Source organism: Danio rerio, chromosome 19 (assembly GCF_052040795.2).
Source record: "Danio rerio strain M-AB ecotype USA chromosome 19, GRCz13ab, whole genome shotgun sequence".
Lineage (NCBI taxonomy): Eukaryota > Metazoa > Chordata > Actinopteri > Cypriniformes > Danionidae > Danio > Danio rerio.
This window is the reverse complement of record NC_141039.2, coordinates 24,547,256-24,564,558: the sequence shown is the minus strand read 5'-3', so window position 1 is coordinate 24,564,558 and position 17,303 is coordinate 24,547,256. Positions and strand designations below refer to the sequence as shown.

At 32.2% G+C, this 17,303-nt stretch overlaps 1 protein-coding gene across 43 annotated transcripts in view; it reads left to right on the top strand.

The window, feature by feature from the left end:
* The window catches only part of pleca (plectin a), a 213,972-nt gene that overhangs the window by 150,001 nt on the left and 46,668 nt on the right, over nucleotides 1-17,303 (top strand). For 31 of the 43 annotated variants that reach the window (NM_001430891.1, XM_087294777.1, XM_087294752.1 and 28 more), the window contains 4 exons: nucleotides 5,777-5,866; nucleotides 8,579-8,656; nucleotides 9,602-9,694; nucleotides 14,173-14,339. In NM_001430891.1, the coding sequence (NP_001417820.1) occupies nucleotides 5,777-5,866; nucleotides 8,579-8,656; nucleotides 9,602-9,694; nucleotides 14,173-14,339 (428 nt within the window). Of the gene's footprint in view, nucleotides 1-4,084; nucleotides 4,100-5,776; nucleotides 6,468-8,578; nucleotides 8,657-9,601; nucleotides 9,695-14,172; nucleotides 14,340-17,303 lie in introns of all 43 variants that reach the window. The other 12 variants (XM_087294753.1, XM_087294751.1, XM_087294754.1 and 9 more) reach the window with 3 other exon arrangements.

Genomic DNA, 17,303 nt, shown 5'->3' with positions numbered 1-17,303 from the left:
CACTCTGACTACTTGTAATGTTCGTAAGCCGTGGTGGGCATTTCTCTCTGTCTCGCGTTGAACGCAGTCGACCAATTGCAACAGAATGGGTCATCGGACCAATCAGCCCAGATTAGCATCACGCTAAGCAGGGTTTTGGGAACAAATTAATTGCTGAATAAATCATATGGGAGTTGTTGGGATAATTAGGTAAAAATAAATGCATATTATAAGATAATGAAAGGGTTTTTTGACCTTGCATGCACATCAGTCTGTTGTTGAAGACCCCCAAATTCAAAATATGACCTTTTTTAATGCATAATAGGGGCTCTTTAAAGCTGTAACTATTGACATACACAGTATTTGTGTTTCCTACTATGGAAGTCAATGGTTGCAGCTTTAATTAAAATATCCTCTTTTGTGTATATTTACATTATAAAATATAAAAAGTTTTGAACCAATTTAGGTTGAGTTATTTTTCCTTTTTGGGTGAACTAACCATTTAAAGCAGTAGATGACAAAACTGCAGTATTAGTGTGAAAATAACATGGTGGTGTTGTAGCATAATGATAAATTGTCTCAATATCTCACGGCTTTGTTATGAAGAAGTCAACTACAAATGACAGTGTTGACAGCTGTTCCATTGGAAACTCTTTGCGGATACTAAAACTACACAGAGAACATCGTTATTAGTCTGTCATTAAGTCTGAAATAACAGCGTGTGACATGCTAAGTGCGAGCTCGAAAATGATAGGAGCTTGTGTGAGTGAGAATGTGGAGAAAGTTAGTTCTGCAGGAGAACCAGTATGTGAAAAACATATGGCCAATGGGTGTGTAACTGCTACTGCTGGATGACTGAATAACCATCCTGTACACACCCAGTATACTGCAATGCTGAAAGGTGCTGCTTATTTATTTATGAGCGAGTGAGGATGAGTCATCAACATCTGCTCTAATTTTATAACCCCAAAGAAACAGATTGTTTTCTTGGTACCAGCTGGATGTCGTCCACAGACACCCTACTGTCCTTGCTGCGCTCATGCCCAGTTGCAACAGATTGAAAAGAAAACATTTCCAAATTCCACCAAAAAATACGGTGGCTGAGAGAGCTCAAAGCACTGCAACTTAAAGAAACACGTGCAAATAGGAAAATCATCACAAATTCCGCAAATTGTTATGTTATCACTCGATTGAATGAGCCTTATCAGTGGTTATCAGCTGATAGATATGGGCCATTAGGGACCTTCTGCGCTTATTGGTTATCATCCATCCACATAGTTAATCAGATATAGATCACATACAGCTGTGGACGGAAGTTAAGAAGAGTTATTAATATTATTTATGAAATTTCACATGAATTGTATTTTACTAACATCTACCCCTACCCCAACCCTAAACCCAACCGAGTTTTCTCTATTAGCTGAGCCTACCTGTAGTATATATATATATATATATATATATATATATATATATATATATATATATATATATATATATATATATATATATATATATATATATATATATATATATATATAAGAATGAAATAGCTTTGTGGTTTTTTTTTTTTTCAAATTACACAAAAGTATTTGAAAATCCTATAATAAGCAAGCGTGTTAGAATAAATAGAATCCAAAAATGGATGAATCTTGCTATGGCTTGCAAACCGTGACATTCTGATTCATTGTTTTGGCCATACACAATCAGACATTGTTTCTAAACAGGAAATTAAACACCCAAATTTACAATTCAAAGCAGCTAATGAGAACATACCTTAAATAGCCAGTGACATAGCACGACACAACTGACAATCCCCCAAAAATATATGTTAACATCCATTCAAGGTAAAAAACACTTTCATTTTTTTGCAATAAAATACAGTACCCGTCATAAAATTCAGCCAGGATCTGGTCACTATAAACTTATTTCAGAGCCTTTCCTGCTCTGATTGATCAGGTAGCCTAATCTATTGTGTTTGACCTACCACTTTCATTGTATATCGTATAAAAAACACCCTTTAGCATATCTGAATTTCACGCTTCCTCTTTACTTGTAAACACACTGCAACAAACATTAAAGATGAAGTTTACTCTATCAATTTGAGTTTGACCTGCAGAAATGAATACAAAATGTATTTTGTTGATTTTTCACAGTATAGAAAATAGATTTTTTGAAACAAACACTGTCTAGCCTTCAGAGGTGTTTTACTCCTGATCACAGAGCTGTGTTTCCCTGATAAGACATTCATGAGAATCCCAACTTTCGCTAAATTGGGGTCTTTGATTTCATTTTGATTAATTACGCAGCCTAATGAGTAATATCTGATTATTCAAAAGAATAATATTAGTACAACTGTTCATCTTGATTATCGATATCCTGGTTTTTGTTTTGTGCTGGATTTTTTTCTTTGAAACACTGCAAAAAAATGTTTTCTAAGATTTATTGTCTCGTTTCTAGTCCAAATATATACAAATTCTTAAAAGAAGAAACTTTTTCTAGACAAGCAAAACATACTTTTTAATAATATGTAAAAATAAAGTAAGTTTTTCCTTTCAACAAGATAAATAATCTGCCAATGGTCTAAGAAAATACAAAATAATCTTACAGTATATCAAAAGAAAAAACAAGATTATTTTGCTTACACCAATTATTGTTCATGTTTTAAGAAAAAACTCATATTATTTCTTAAAACAAGACAATTTTTTTGTATAATTACTGCACACCATGAATCATTTATTAAGCATTAGCAAATTGTTAATACATAGTTTGTAGCATTAGCTCTACATCATAACTACAGCTACAAATGCTGTATTATTGGCTTATCATCACATATCATGTGCTTAATGATTGTATTTTCATACTTTGTTAACTATTATTTTTCACTACCAAATTAAGTACTGCATTATTTAAAATCCATTAGTATTTAAGAGTCATAGATGGTTTTTAAGATCATTTTGTATGAGTGAGTAAATGATTAATAAACTATTCAAATTAGCATTTATGCAACTTAATCTGTAGGCATATAGTAATGGTTACTCTTATGATAATAAATGCTTTATTAACTCAACTTTACACAGTTTTGTGATCTAATCTAAAGTGAGGACTATTTATGTTTATAAAAACAATTGCTTGTCTAATAAATGCTTCTTAATTTAAGAATTTTTAGATATTTGGACTAGAAACAAGACAAAAAATCTAAAAATCCAAGAAAAGCATGGTAAAGGCGTAGCGTTTATCTGGTGGTCTGTGATTCAGATCCAGTGACTCAGAGGTTTTTGCTGTGGGTTGTTCATGCGCTGTAAGTAAATCCTTCTCATATTGGATTTAGCCGTTAGAGATGGAAACCTGGACGCAGCAAAGCCTTTCTGTCTTTCATTTCACTCTAGGTAGCCTTAAAGATTAAAAAAAGATTTATTAACAACGAGTTGCCAAAATAATGGTTTCAGCAGATGTGCTAGTGATGTTTCGTTGCCATTTCAGACCTAATATAAGCTTTTGAATTACATTCCCAATCCAATCTAGCATGGATACTACAGAATATCCCATGTACAGTACAGGTCAAATTTGATTTGTTAATTCACATATTAAAATAAAACACATTTGTTCATGACAGTATTAGTCATCAGCCGATTTGTTTATACATTTAAATATTTAAATCACATGTTCCAGTCATCACACAAAAAACTTGGCAACACTTTACAATAATATTTCATCAGTTAATGTATTCTCTTGCATAAACTAAATATGAACAATACTTGTACATCATTTATTATTCATAATCAACATTATGCATAATTAACATCTAAATAAATGCTTGTTATTAAACATTAATGCACAGTGAGTTAACATGAACTGAACAACTCTTTTTTTATTAGCTAACATAAACAAATACTGTTAGTATTACACGTCAGTAAATACATTGACTAACATTAACTAATACAAGCTTATTGTAAAGTGTTACCAAAAACTCTTCAATTCTGTATTGTGTTCATTTTATCTCATATCTCTGTGTATCTTTCTGTCATATGCAGTATTTCCCATCTGTTCCAATATTTCTCTCTTAATCTCTCCATTCTTCATCTTTTCCATCATCTCTCTCTGTCAGCACTGGAAGGCAGAGGTAGGTGGTGTTTGTGATCACACCTTTGCAGAGTGACTTTGCTATTACCTGCATGGGTTTCACATGCACCTTTTACATCTGAATCTAAAGCTAACACACACCCTCCCTGCCTTCCGCATGAAATGTGGTTTTCTTAGCTTTCTAACACTAAAGATGTCTCCCCCTTGTGTTTTCTGTTTTCTTTAATGCATTATGTATATAACTTTGCCCTACAGATATTGTCTTTATTATTAGATACAGTGGTCCATAAATGATCACATTGAACAACCTTAATATTCATTTAATCACCTTTCATTTAAGTCATTTTTGTAATTGTTAAACTCTCATGATGATTTTAAACATATTTATGACTTTAGTTCCCACATTATAGACTGACATGTAGAGATTTTGATCTATTTTTGTGTGAGAAAGTTCAATTCAAATGACTTTATGAGCCCATATTTTGAATAGACACTGGGAGCAGAATAATATTTGTGGTTCAGATGTTCTGTTTGTAGTATTTATGCATACAAAACAGATTTTAGGATGTGGGCAGATAAGGATGTGAAAGTTTGCAAAAGAAATATGGGGTGAAATAAAAACAAATAGTGATAATAGAACTACCTTTCAAGTAAATTAGAAATGTGTTTAAAGTAATAATAAAAACACTAATAAATGCTATATTGAAAAGTATTTTCATTAGCTAACATAAACAAATACTGTAATAAATGTATTGTACATGTTAGTAAATGCATTAACTAACATTAACTAACACAGCCTTATTGTAAAGGTTGGCTACCTTTCAAGTAAATTAGAAATGTATGTAAAGTAATAATAAAAACACTAATATTATACTTAAAGGTATGGGGTTGGTAAGATTACATACTCCACTGAAAGTTTGTCACCATTTACTCATCCTTCACTTGTTCTAAACCTGATTGAGTCTCTTTCTTCTGTTGAATGCAAAATAAAAATAAATATTTAAAAAAATGACAGAAACTGGTAACCATTGACTACGAAAGTATTGTTTTTCCTACTATGGAAATCAATGGTTAATGGTTTCCAACATCGTTTAGAGTATCTTATTTTGTGGGCAACAGAAAATAGTAAATGGTGAGTAATTTTTTTTCATTTTTGGCTGAACTATCATTTTAATAAATCTTTCAAACATGCTAATATGCGACTCAAACCCTCTGGTATATCTTGTAATTTTTACATTTCTCATTATAAATGTTGAGAAAGGTTGCACTGTTCAAAGAATATCTTTGATTTTAAATAATCTTTTATTTTGATTATTGTAGAATAAAAAAATGTAATTAAATTATTTTTATATATATATATATATATATATATATATATATATATATATATATATATATATATATATATATATATATATATATATATATATATATATATATATATACTAAACTAAATACTTAATAAAAAAAACACTCACCCAAACTTTAGAATTGTAATATGTATTATTTATTCCTTACCTTAAAAATCTAATCAAATCAGGCCCTTATTAAAGATTCCTTGCATTAGTTTAAATGTTGACAATCACATTCCACAATCAACCTATTAGAATCAAGACTTCCAGAAAACTAATTAAAAGCCATTATATAATTTTGAATCTGTATCATTTAATATCTCATAATTTTATCATTTCTAACCACAATTTTCTTTCTTATTCAGGCTCAGCGGCACATCACAGACCTGTACGAGGATCTCAGAGATGGACACAACCTCATCTCGCTGCTGGAGGTGCTGTCCGGAGAGACACTTGTAAGTAAACAATGACATCAACTGAGATTTTCCATCCACAACCCTATTTAAAACCTACTTCCAAACATCCCAACCTGAAATTCTGCTTCCGCAAGGCTATAACTTAACACAAGCCCCTCCTCTTCCTGTGTCCTTTTGCATCTTAAACCTTACAGATTGTGTTTAAATGAATTTACCCTTTAAATCTGCATCCAGTTGTCTAGTTTTCTACTTTAACACCCTCAATGTCGTCTCCTTCAGATTTGTTTTGCATGCTAATGTGGCATTCAGATCTGTATGACCCGTGGACGTAACCACGCATACAGAAGCGTATTAATAGGAATGAATGTCCCCTCACATCTCCCCATCTCGATGAGCACTTCTACTGTGATTGTGTCTCTTTTTTGCATTGCGTCTCACTTCTTTTAACACATTAACACTCTTGACATTTTCTGCCTCAGTTTCAACTCTGCACCGGTTTGACCCCCTTGACCATTCCTTTTTCAACTTCCTGTTTGCTCACCTCTGCCCTGACCTTGACCCCTTTGCCTTTGCCTCCTCTCTTGCGATGCTCTTGCTGTGGTAGCCGAGGGAGCGAGACGTTGTCAGGAATTCGCGGTTGGTGAGTTGGGTCTGAAAATTTCCGGCTCGCCACCCTGGAAAAAAAAGGGGTGTGGCATGTGTCACTGCCAGGGGATATGTGTCGTGCATGATGTCACTTCCTGTCTTGTCGCTTGTTGGCAGTGCTGTCCTTCCCTTATGTATTCAATTTTTAAAAAAGTCAATGAAACTATGGCTTTATATGAATTTCTTAAAGGAACCCTCCACTTTTTTTTAGACAATAGGCTCATTTTGCAAGTCTTCTAGGATTAAGCAGTTGAGTTTTAGCTTTTTTTTAATCCGTTCAGTTCATCTCTCGGTCTAACAGGGCACATATAGCTTAGCTTAGCATAAATAGTTAGCATAAATAGTTGAATTGGATTAGACCATTAGCAAATCTTTGAAAATTTCCTTTTTAAAGCTCGAAACTTTAAGGAAACTTGAAAAGTTGTTATTTTTAAAGGCCGATTTTCTAGGCACATTGAGACCACGCAGTGCAAATGGTCACTTTAGAAGTTGCCTATCCAGGGACTATTTTCAGAAGCTGTGCAATATCATTGTGCCTGCTGCAATCATGTTACGGCAGTAACGTTTCTTGATTTTTATACCAGAATGAGCCAAATCATTCTAGAAAATATCAACTTTTTCATTTTCCATCAGTCTTAGTACACAGCACAACTACAGAACTGAGCTTGAGCTTTAAATACAAAAATTATCAAAACTCTTTGTTCTTTTTGAGTGCTATGCTAATGGTCTAATCCGATTTAAGGATTTATGCTAAGCTAAGCTAAAAGTGTCCCTACTAGACATTGACTGAATAGATTCTAAAATTGTTAAACTCAACTGCTTAGCTCTATGGGTGTCGTAAAATTAGCCTAGTAAAAAAAAAGGAGTATTCCTTAAAGTCCAAGGGTGGTTATTCAGTGATTATATTTTTTTCAGTTTTGTGATGGAATGTTTTGGAATGCATTGTTAGGGAACCATCGACTATAGGGTTTCAGGAATCTTTTGTAAGCTAGTTTAGTATCCAACATCCATTTTGGTCATGCATCGATTCATGTCGATCCATTGAAAACCTAAGTGACATCATGCACTGCAAGCCAATAAGAGCCTGGCACATTGGGCAGCTTAGCTTTTGATTGGCTATTTATTGTAATGATTGATCAACATTGCATGTTCTTATTGTATGCTGGTACATTTTGCCTAGATAGAAAATGTGTTTACATTTGATTATGAAATAGAGAAGAAAATTGAGGTTGGAAAATGTCTGGTCCTTGACTTTCAGAATAATAATGTTATTGTAAAGTGTTATGCAGTTGTCTTCGAAAGGTTAGTTCACCCCAAAATGAAAATATTGTCATTATTTACTAATTCTTATGTCATCCCAAGATAATTTTCATTCATCGCTGGAAAACAAATTAAGATAATTTGAATGAAATCTCAGAGGTTTAAATCTCCTCGTTGAATTTATTCATCTAATATTCTTAATGTTTGTATAGAGAAAAAAATAGAACATATGAGCAGTCTTCTGATTTTCAGCCTATAAATTTTGCATTCGGAAATTTTAAAACAAACCTCACTGGTTCTAAAAAATTTAAGGATTTAAAATTATCTTTATTTGTATTCTGTAGATCAACCAATTTATTATGGGCTTTGAACAAAATGAGAATGAGTAAATGATGACGGAAGTTTTATTTTTCTGCAAATCTTATATGATTATGTTGCAGTTACTTCATTTAAAAAGAAATTCAGCAGATAAATGTCAAATTTCAAATTTGTTTTGTTCATTTAGATCTGTCACTGGTCATTTCTATAATTTTTTTAGTTAATATTTGAAAAAAAATTTATGTTAATGTTATGTTATGTTATGTATTTTTTTTCTAGATGATGTTCAGTTTCACATTCAGCATTAGGTTTACTTTTGTTGTTTTTTGTTTTTCAAAACATACATTTTTATAATATTTCCATAACCGTGCATTCTTACTTCAGTTATTTTGTTAATTTGTTTAGTTAACATAATTTTTACCCTTCAGTAAATTTATAATCTCTTGTCTCATAATCGCATCTAATTATTTGAGAACTCATCTTTCCCTTTTTTAAACCTCTCCTTTTATTCATTTGTTCTCTTTACAGCCCAGAGAGAAGGGTCGCATGCGCTTTCACAAACTACAAAATGTACAGATCGCACTGGACTTCCTCAAACATAGACAGGTAAGAAAAACAGGCAAGCTTCATTTTTTCTTTACTTTTATCCTCCAGAGTCAAGGGTCCAATACAAAAAAAAAAAAAAAAATCTACATATGTAAAATACCTAACTATTGATAAGCCAGTGTCTGTTTTGTTTTGTTTAACAAAATTGTATAGAAGCTACAAAATGTTTTTATTTTTTTATTTTTACTTCTAAATTCTACATAAATAATAGCATTTACTTAGTTTTATTTTTTTGTTTATTTAATTTTGTAGTTTTTAATTTTTTTTCTGAAACCATGGTTGAATCTAAATCTGAAACCATTGGTGATTCATAAAATGTAAACCAATTTGAGAGTAAGAACAAAAAAAAAAACATACAGTTGAAGTCATAATTATTAGCTCTCTAGTGAGATATTTATTCTTTTTCAAATATTTCTTAAGTGTTATTTAATAGCGCAAAGATATTTTTACAGTATTTGCAAAATTATTTTTTTTGTTCTGGAGAGAGACTTTGATTTATTTTGACTAGAATTAAACTTCTTTTTTTTTTTTTTTTACCATTTTAAGGTCAACAATATTAACCCCCTTAAGCAATACTTTTTTTTTTTCGATTGTCTATAGAACAAACCATCTTTATACAATGACTTGCCTAATTAACTTAACTTGTCTAATTAACCTAGTTTAGCATTTAAATAGCACTTTAAGCCGAATACTAGTATCTTGTAAACTATTATTTACTGTCTTCACATCAAATATAAAAGAAATTAGTTATTAAAACTATTATGTTTAGGAATGTGATATTTTTTTTTTTTTCGTAAACAGAAATTTCAACAGTATATTAGCCTCCTGACAATAAATTTACATAGTATCTGTACAAACCCACAGTGTCCTATGAATTCGATGAAAACCCTGCTCAAAAGGTTAACAAAGGTTTCAAAGGTTAACACAGATCTCATTGTTCAACAGGTGAAACTGGTAAACATAAGAAATGACGACATCGCAGACGGAAATCCAAAACTGACCCTTGGGCTAATATGGACCATCATTCTTCACTTCCAGGTCTGTTTTTTACACTGCACTTATTCTGAGCAAACAAACCACAATTAGCCTTTGGTTTTACTTCACAGATTTTCATTTAGTTTTCTTAGCCTGTTTTAGAGTCCCGGCTTGCTATTATTGTGGCTGAACTAAAACAGACATCCGTGCAGACTTGTGACAGAGTTTAATGTTTCATCTGGCAACACTGATATAGAGATCACTTTTCGTGAATGTACCAAATATAAACCGCAGCCCACCCACAAAAACACAGCAAAGTGTTGTGCTTTCACACTTGAGCTCATGTGAAGTTGTGCATAAATTTTCATTCATAAGAAAAATGTCAGATAAAACAATTAGGGGAACCAAGAGGAACTTTGTTTTTGTGTTTGACAGATGGTTGGTTTTCTGTGCCAATGCGCTCTATTGTCTTCAGGTTTCATAATGAGGAGACTGGAGTGAATGTTAATACTTTTTTGTGAGAAATGAAAACTGAAGCATTCGTCTTTGAAGTCTTTGGGGATTATGGGTTGGGATGGTGTCCATTTCGGTTGGTGAGTCAGATGTTCCTTTAGGGAAGTGGAAGCAGGCACGCTGGCATGGTGGTTTGGTGACTCATTTAACTGCTGTTTTTGGTTGTGGGAATGCATCTTAATTGTTTTCTTTTCCTTCCATGTTTTTAAAAAGTACTTATCTTGGCACAAAAGCTTGTAAGGTTTTAAATTGGTCATTTTACGGAGACTACTTGTAGGGATATTATGGGCAAGGCACATTTTTGCGCAACAAAGTACACTGAAAAAATATTTATTGGATTTACTTTTTTTTAAAGCTAAGCGGTTGCAAACAATTTATGTGGGTTGAATTTAAACTAGCGAATTAAATTTAGCAATGTTTAACGTGGTGTGTTTGTTTAAATTCAGCATATATAAATTGTTTGCAACCACTTACTGTACCTTAAAAAAATGTAAATTAAATCCAGTGAATAATTTTTTTAAGACAATAAAGGTTGCTGCAGAACTGTCTGTTTTTCACCACCATAACAAATTGTCAAATTAAATATGCACTGTTTATTTGATTTTTTATTTATTTTTTATATATATAGCACAATTTGTTTTGAATATTTTTTCTTTTTTTCCATAGCATTTAAATATATTTGTTAAAGATTTATAAGTCATAAACTGAATCACAACTTAACCTTTTTTAAAGGTACATATTTTAATATAATTCCAATTCCAATACATTAAATGCAGACTAAAATTTTCACATGTCAAATCATGTCAATCACATTTGCACACTTTCTTTAAAACTTTCATTTGTGATAAAAAAAAATTTAATTGCTTTAGATTATGTCTGTTTTTCATATCTGTAACAAGTCTTTAAGAGGTGTTTTGACAATTCAGAGCCACCGTGTGTCTTTGTGTGTGGTTGTTACATTGGACATACTACTAGTTTCTGTTCAGGATCAATTCAATCAAGTGGACAAAATATTTTCTCTTTCTTTATCTTTTTTTAAACTAAAAGGAGAAAACAAACATCACTGTGTGAAAATACTGTTTTTTTATTATTTAGCTTTTTTGTTTTGTAACACATTCATTAATATGCATCGGACTCAAGTTTGTAACAAAACAACAAAAACTGCACACAAACATTTCAGACTTTAAGTTGCAAAATTGTAAAAGTATAACAAGGAAAAGAACTGTAATCGCATGCAGCATTTCCAATGACAATCAAATTAAAAACAATTAGCGATAATACTGTTCATTGAAAATTGGTGAATGTATCTCTATAAATACTTTTTTTTTTGTGTGTATTGCAAAATTTTATGATATTTATACACAAATATAATTTGCCAGTACAGTAGGTGTTCTCTGCAATCTGCAACTGCTGCTAGTTGTTAGTAGAAATTTAAATGAAGGACTTAAAATTATTATTATTATTATTATTATTATTATTATTATTATTATTATTATTATTATTATTATTATTATTATCATCACTGATCTCAGTAACTCACCGGCCATTTTATTAGATACCTTACTAGCACCGGGTTGGACCTCTATGTGCCTTCAGAACTGCTTTAATCCTTTTTGGTATACATTCAACAAAGTACTGGAAATAATCCTCAGAGATTTTGGTCTATTTTGACATGATAGCATCAAGCAGTTGCACTCGCAGTTTTCTGCTGCTGTAGCCCATCTAACTCAAGGTTGGACGCATGTTGTGCATTTAGAGATGCTTTTCTGCATAGCTCAGTTGTAATGAATGGTTATTTAAGTTACTATTGCCTTTCTATCTGTCTGGTCAATTTCCTCTGACCTCTTACATCAACAAGGCATTTGTGCTCACAGAACTGCCGCTCACTGGATATTTTGTCTTTTTCGAACCATTCTATGTAAACCCTAAAGATGGTTGTGCGTAAAAATCCCAGTAGATCAGTAGTTTCTAAAATACTCAGACCAGCCCGTCTGGCACAAGCAACCTTGCCACGTACAAAGTCACCTAAATCACCTTCCCTCCCCATTTTAATGCTCAGTCTTAACTGCTGCAGTTCATCTTGGCCATGTCTACATGCCTAAATGCATTGACTTGCTGCCATGTGCTTGGCTGATTAGAAATTGGCATTGACGAGCAGTTGGACAAGTGTACCTAATAACTTTTGGTCAGTTTGATAATGCCATTTTGTAGTTATTGACAGATTTCATTATATTATCAAATCTTTATTCTAATGATTACTATGCTAACATAAAGCTTACATTGCTACAAATTAGTAAAAAACAATTTCAAAAGACACTGTAATATATACAGCTTTGAAAAGATCCTTAAATGACCCCCTTGTCTCTCATAAAGCTGGCATTGTGGGTGGAGGACATGCTTCCATATCTGACTCACTGTGTACATCCTAAAAATGAGGATTTAGAGGTTTAAACCAGACCAGACTTCCCTTACAGAACTCTTAGAATAGGAGGAAACTTGATTTTAGCCGTTGAGCGGTCGTTACCCAAAGGGGAATCCTGACGATGAGTCACCAGCGAAAAGAACACATGCAAAATCACAGACTAAAACTTCAACAAGCCTTTTATTATAAATGCATCTTATGATCACTGCTAACCACAGTGTTTGTCCATAGTGTCTTGGCAACGTTGTTGATATTTTCCTCTGACAAGCTTAAATTATAAACTGCCGTAGTTTCACTGAGCATTAAAGGCTCGTTTTTCTTTATTTACTTGTAAATGCCAGATGTTAATGCACATTTTCAACTGTGAGATAAAAAAAAAAAATCAGTTGAAAGAGTTAAACATTGGATTTACTATAGTACTAACTTCAACTGCGTATTTATTTTATAATAGTCTACAGACACAATATATTGGTTGTGTTTCTATTTTAACATGATTGTTTTTACTATTTTTCAAATAACTTTACACTGTTGTTTCAGAAGGCACAGTTTACACTTCATTATAAAAATATATTTAGCTTTAGTTTAGATTTTAAGCTGTAGTTGTAGTTTCTTTTATTTGCTCTATTGTTTTATGGAACATGGTTTTCTAAATGTATTAAGTCTGAGCAGTACTGTACATGTTTTATTACGACCATATTTGCATTGTTTGCACTTTAGTTATTTTATTATGACAGTTAAATTCACTTAATTAAATGTTTAGTCTAATTCAGATTGCACATATTGTATTTATTGAAACCATATTAACATTGACTTAATATACTGCCTTTTAATATATTATCTTATAATATACAATTGCAACCACAATCCCCCCCACCCCCCTTTAGGGCTATATTTTTTTTTCAATAGTCTACAGAAAAAAAAACGTTGCTATACAATAACTTGCCTAATTACCCTAACCTGCCTAGTTAACCTAATTAACCTAGTTAAGCATTTAAATGTGACTTTAAACTGTATAGAAAAAATATGTAAAATATTTCTAAAAAATAACTAGTAAAATAATATTCACTTCCATCATGGTAAAGATAAAATAAATCAGTTATTAGAAATGAGTTGGTAAAACTATTATATTCAGAAATGTGTTGAAAAAAAAAAAACTTATCTCCGTTAAACAGAAATTGGTGAAAAAAAAAATGGGGGCTAATAATTTTGGGGTTCATAATTCTGATTGCAACTGTTTCTAAGATCAAAGGTTTTTTTTTTTTTGTATAATAATTATTAATTTGCTGTATTGCAGCTCTCTTAAGTACATTGTTGTAAGTCAGTTCATTGTGCACAAATCACAAAATTATGCACAAATAATTTAATTATAAATATTATGCACAAATGTAATAACAATAAGCAAAAAATACAATTACATTTTACTGTAATATAATAACAAACATTTAGTTTTTAATTTTATATAAAAAATAAGTTACAAAATAAGAATAGTATAAATCTTTAATGTAACAGTAATAATAGTTTCTAAAATATGTTTAATATTTGTATTTCATACAATGCATGGTTTAACTAAACCACATTGCTTCGCTCTGTTCTATTGCTCCACCAGATCTCCGACATCCAGGTGAACGGTCAGTCAGATGACATGACGGCCAAGGAGAAGCTGCTCTTGTGGTCTCAGCGGATGGTGGAGGGTTACCAGGGCCTGCGCTGTGACAACTTTACCACCAGCTGGAGAGATGGCAGGCTGTTCAACGCCATCATTCATAAACACAGGTATAAAATGTATTACAAAAAAAAGGAAATAAGCTCTTTGACATGTTGCCTATTCGCTCTCCTGTGAATTTTAATTTCTTTTTTAAATATTTCCCAAATTATGTTTAACAGAGCAAGGGATTTTTCACGGTATTTCCTACACTATTTTTTTTTCTTCTGGAGAAAGACTTTTTTGTTTTATTTTGGCTAGAATAAAAGCAATTTTATTTATTTATTTTTTATAACTTTTATTTTTATTTAGTTTATTTTTTACAATGCAATAAAAAATAAACAATAAAGCACAATAATTTACCAAAAAATAAATAAATGAATAAAAAGAAAACAAAACATGCAGACATACTGTATATCATTGCATACATACACATATCTATATGCACATACATAATTACCTATAGATACACGCATAAACTTGAATGTAAAAAGAGTAAAAAAGAAAAAAGCCAAATGCATAAGATTGCTATATCTCTTCCAATTACCTTTTACTTAAATTGGATGTCTTTATATTCCCTATATATCAGCCGTTTTTCCAATCCTTCCTGAAAAAAAATCTCTTTTCATCCTCAACATTAATGTAAATTTTTTCATTACATGAATTTCTTCAATTATCTCAAAAAACTGCCTACGTTTCAACGTTGTGCCTTTAAGCCAGTTCCTTGTTATAGTCTTTTTGCATGCCACAAGAAGAATCTTACCCAAACAATGTTCATCTCTTGGGACAGTGTCCTTAATCATTCAATCATTCATTTTCTTGTCGGCTTAGTCCCTTTATTAATCTGGGGTCGCCACAGCGGAATGAACCGCCAACTTATTCAGCAAGTTTTTACGCAGCGGATGCCCAGCCACAACCCATCTCTGGAAAACATCCACACATAGACACACACTACGGACAATTTAGTCTACCCAATTCACCTGTACCGCATGTCTTTGGACTGTGGGGGAAACCGGAGTATCCGGAGGAAACCCACGCGAACGCAGGGAGAACATACAAACTCCACACAGAAACGCCATCTGAGCCGAGGATCGAATCAGCGACCTTCTTGCTGTGAGGCGAACGTGCCACCCACTGCGCCAGCTCTGTATCCAAACACCTCAGAAATAACACTCTGCACATCATCCTAAATTGGCAGATCATATGGGTATGATCTTCTTCTGCTTCTCCAGCACATTTGTTGCTTGGAGGTCTGTTTGCTTTTAATCTCGGGTGTTATACAGAAGGCATTTTCAGGAAATTTCCCACCAAACTTGTGGTAGTGGTAGTTTGGTGTATTTGCCACATTTCATACCAGTCTTCTTCTGAAATTTAAGCCTTTAATTCTTTATCCCATTTGGCTTTTTACATATAGTGTGGGAGATTAATTTTGGTGTTGTGTAGTTAATAACATTCATTGTAGTGAGTGATATTATTTACTCTGATTTTACTTTTTATTATAATAATCTCTTAGCTGTAGATATGTAAAAAATCTTGATTGGTAAGCCCAAAATTATCCTTAGTTTTTTTTAATTATTTAAACCGTTTTAAAATCAATATTATAAGCAAAATCTTTTTTCGATAGTCTGCAGAACAATCCACTGTTATACAATGATTTGCCTAATTACCCTAACTCACTTAATGAACCTAATTAACCTAATTAAGCCTTTAAATTGCACTTTAAGCTGAATACTAGTGTCTTGAAATATATCTAGTAAAGTATTATGTACTGTCATCAAGGCATAGATAGAAATCAAAGAAATCAGTTATTAGAAATTAGTTATCTAAACTTTTTAACAAATGTGTTAAAAACAATCTTCTCTCCTTTAAACAGAAATTGGGGAAATAATATACAGGGGGCTAATAATTCAGACTTCAACTGTAAATAAATAAAAGTTATAATAATCCAAGGGTGGTGAAGAAATACATAAGAAATACTTGACATGTAGACTTCTATTTTTGGAACAGGCCTGTTTATGAAGTTCATCTCCAGACTTGCTATCTTCTCTGCCTTGTCAATCACAAATACAAGAAAATATGATAAAGAATTAAGACAAGCTTCTTCATATTAAAGATTACGTTTATTGGCTAATGTACTGCAGCAAATGCCTTTGTCTGTAAAAACACCATCAGGTAGAGATCTGCATGGGACTGAATGTTTAGTGCCGCTCCCACCAGGTTTCTCATTGTCTCTTTTATTGGTCTATTTCTCTTTTATTGGTCTATTATCTCTATTTTGGGCTATTGCATATCATTTGCTGGTTCATCAAGTTCCATGAGCATTATTTGTCACTTATCATGTGTTTTAGGCTGTGTAGTTTGGATAAAGATAGCTTTTACGAAACAAAAATACAGTGTTTAAAAATTAAAATGCACTACTGCAAATGGCACTCTTATCCAGTGGTTTACAAAGTAGGGGTCGGGACCTCCTGGGGGGTCGCAGGACAATGAGAGGAGGTTGCTTGGTAATTTTCAAAAATAATAAATATGTATATACTTTTAAAATGACCATTCTTAAACCCTAACCATCAGAAGATAAAAATAGTTACATTAAAGATATGACATCAAAAAAATCATTAGCCTTTTGATTACCCCCTTTTGATTAAGTAATAATAAAAATAAATAAATAAATAAATAAATAAATAAATAAATAAATAAATAAATAAATAAATATGGTCCTTAGACTGTTGCAAGTATTTGTGTTGTCAACATGCTTGTTTTTATACAGGCCTATTGGTGTTTGTGAATCATTGCATGCAACATTTGATTATAATCACTTCCGAAAATAATGGGTGTCGCTAGTCACTGGCATTGGTTTTTTTTGGGAGACGCAGGCTGAACAGTTTGGGAACCCCTCTACTAATTTACACAATTAGAGAAACCAAACATGGTAGTCTTGACACTCGATGACCAATTTAAACCTTCACATGAAAACATCCCAAAAAAATTCACCTGCTTTCACGTCAAATCATGCAGGATTAAGTTCAAGTATGCTT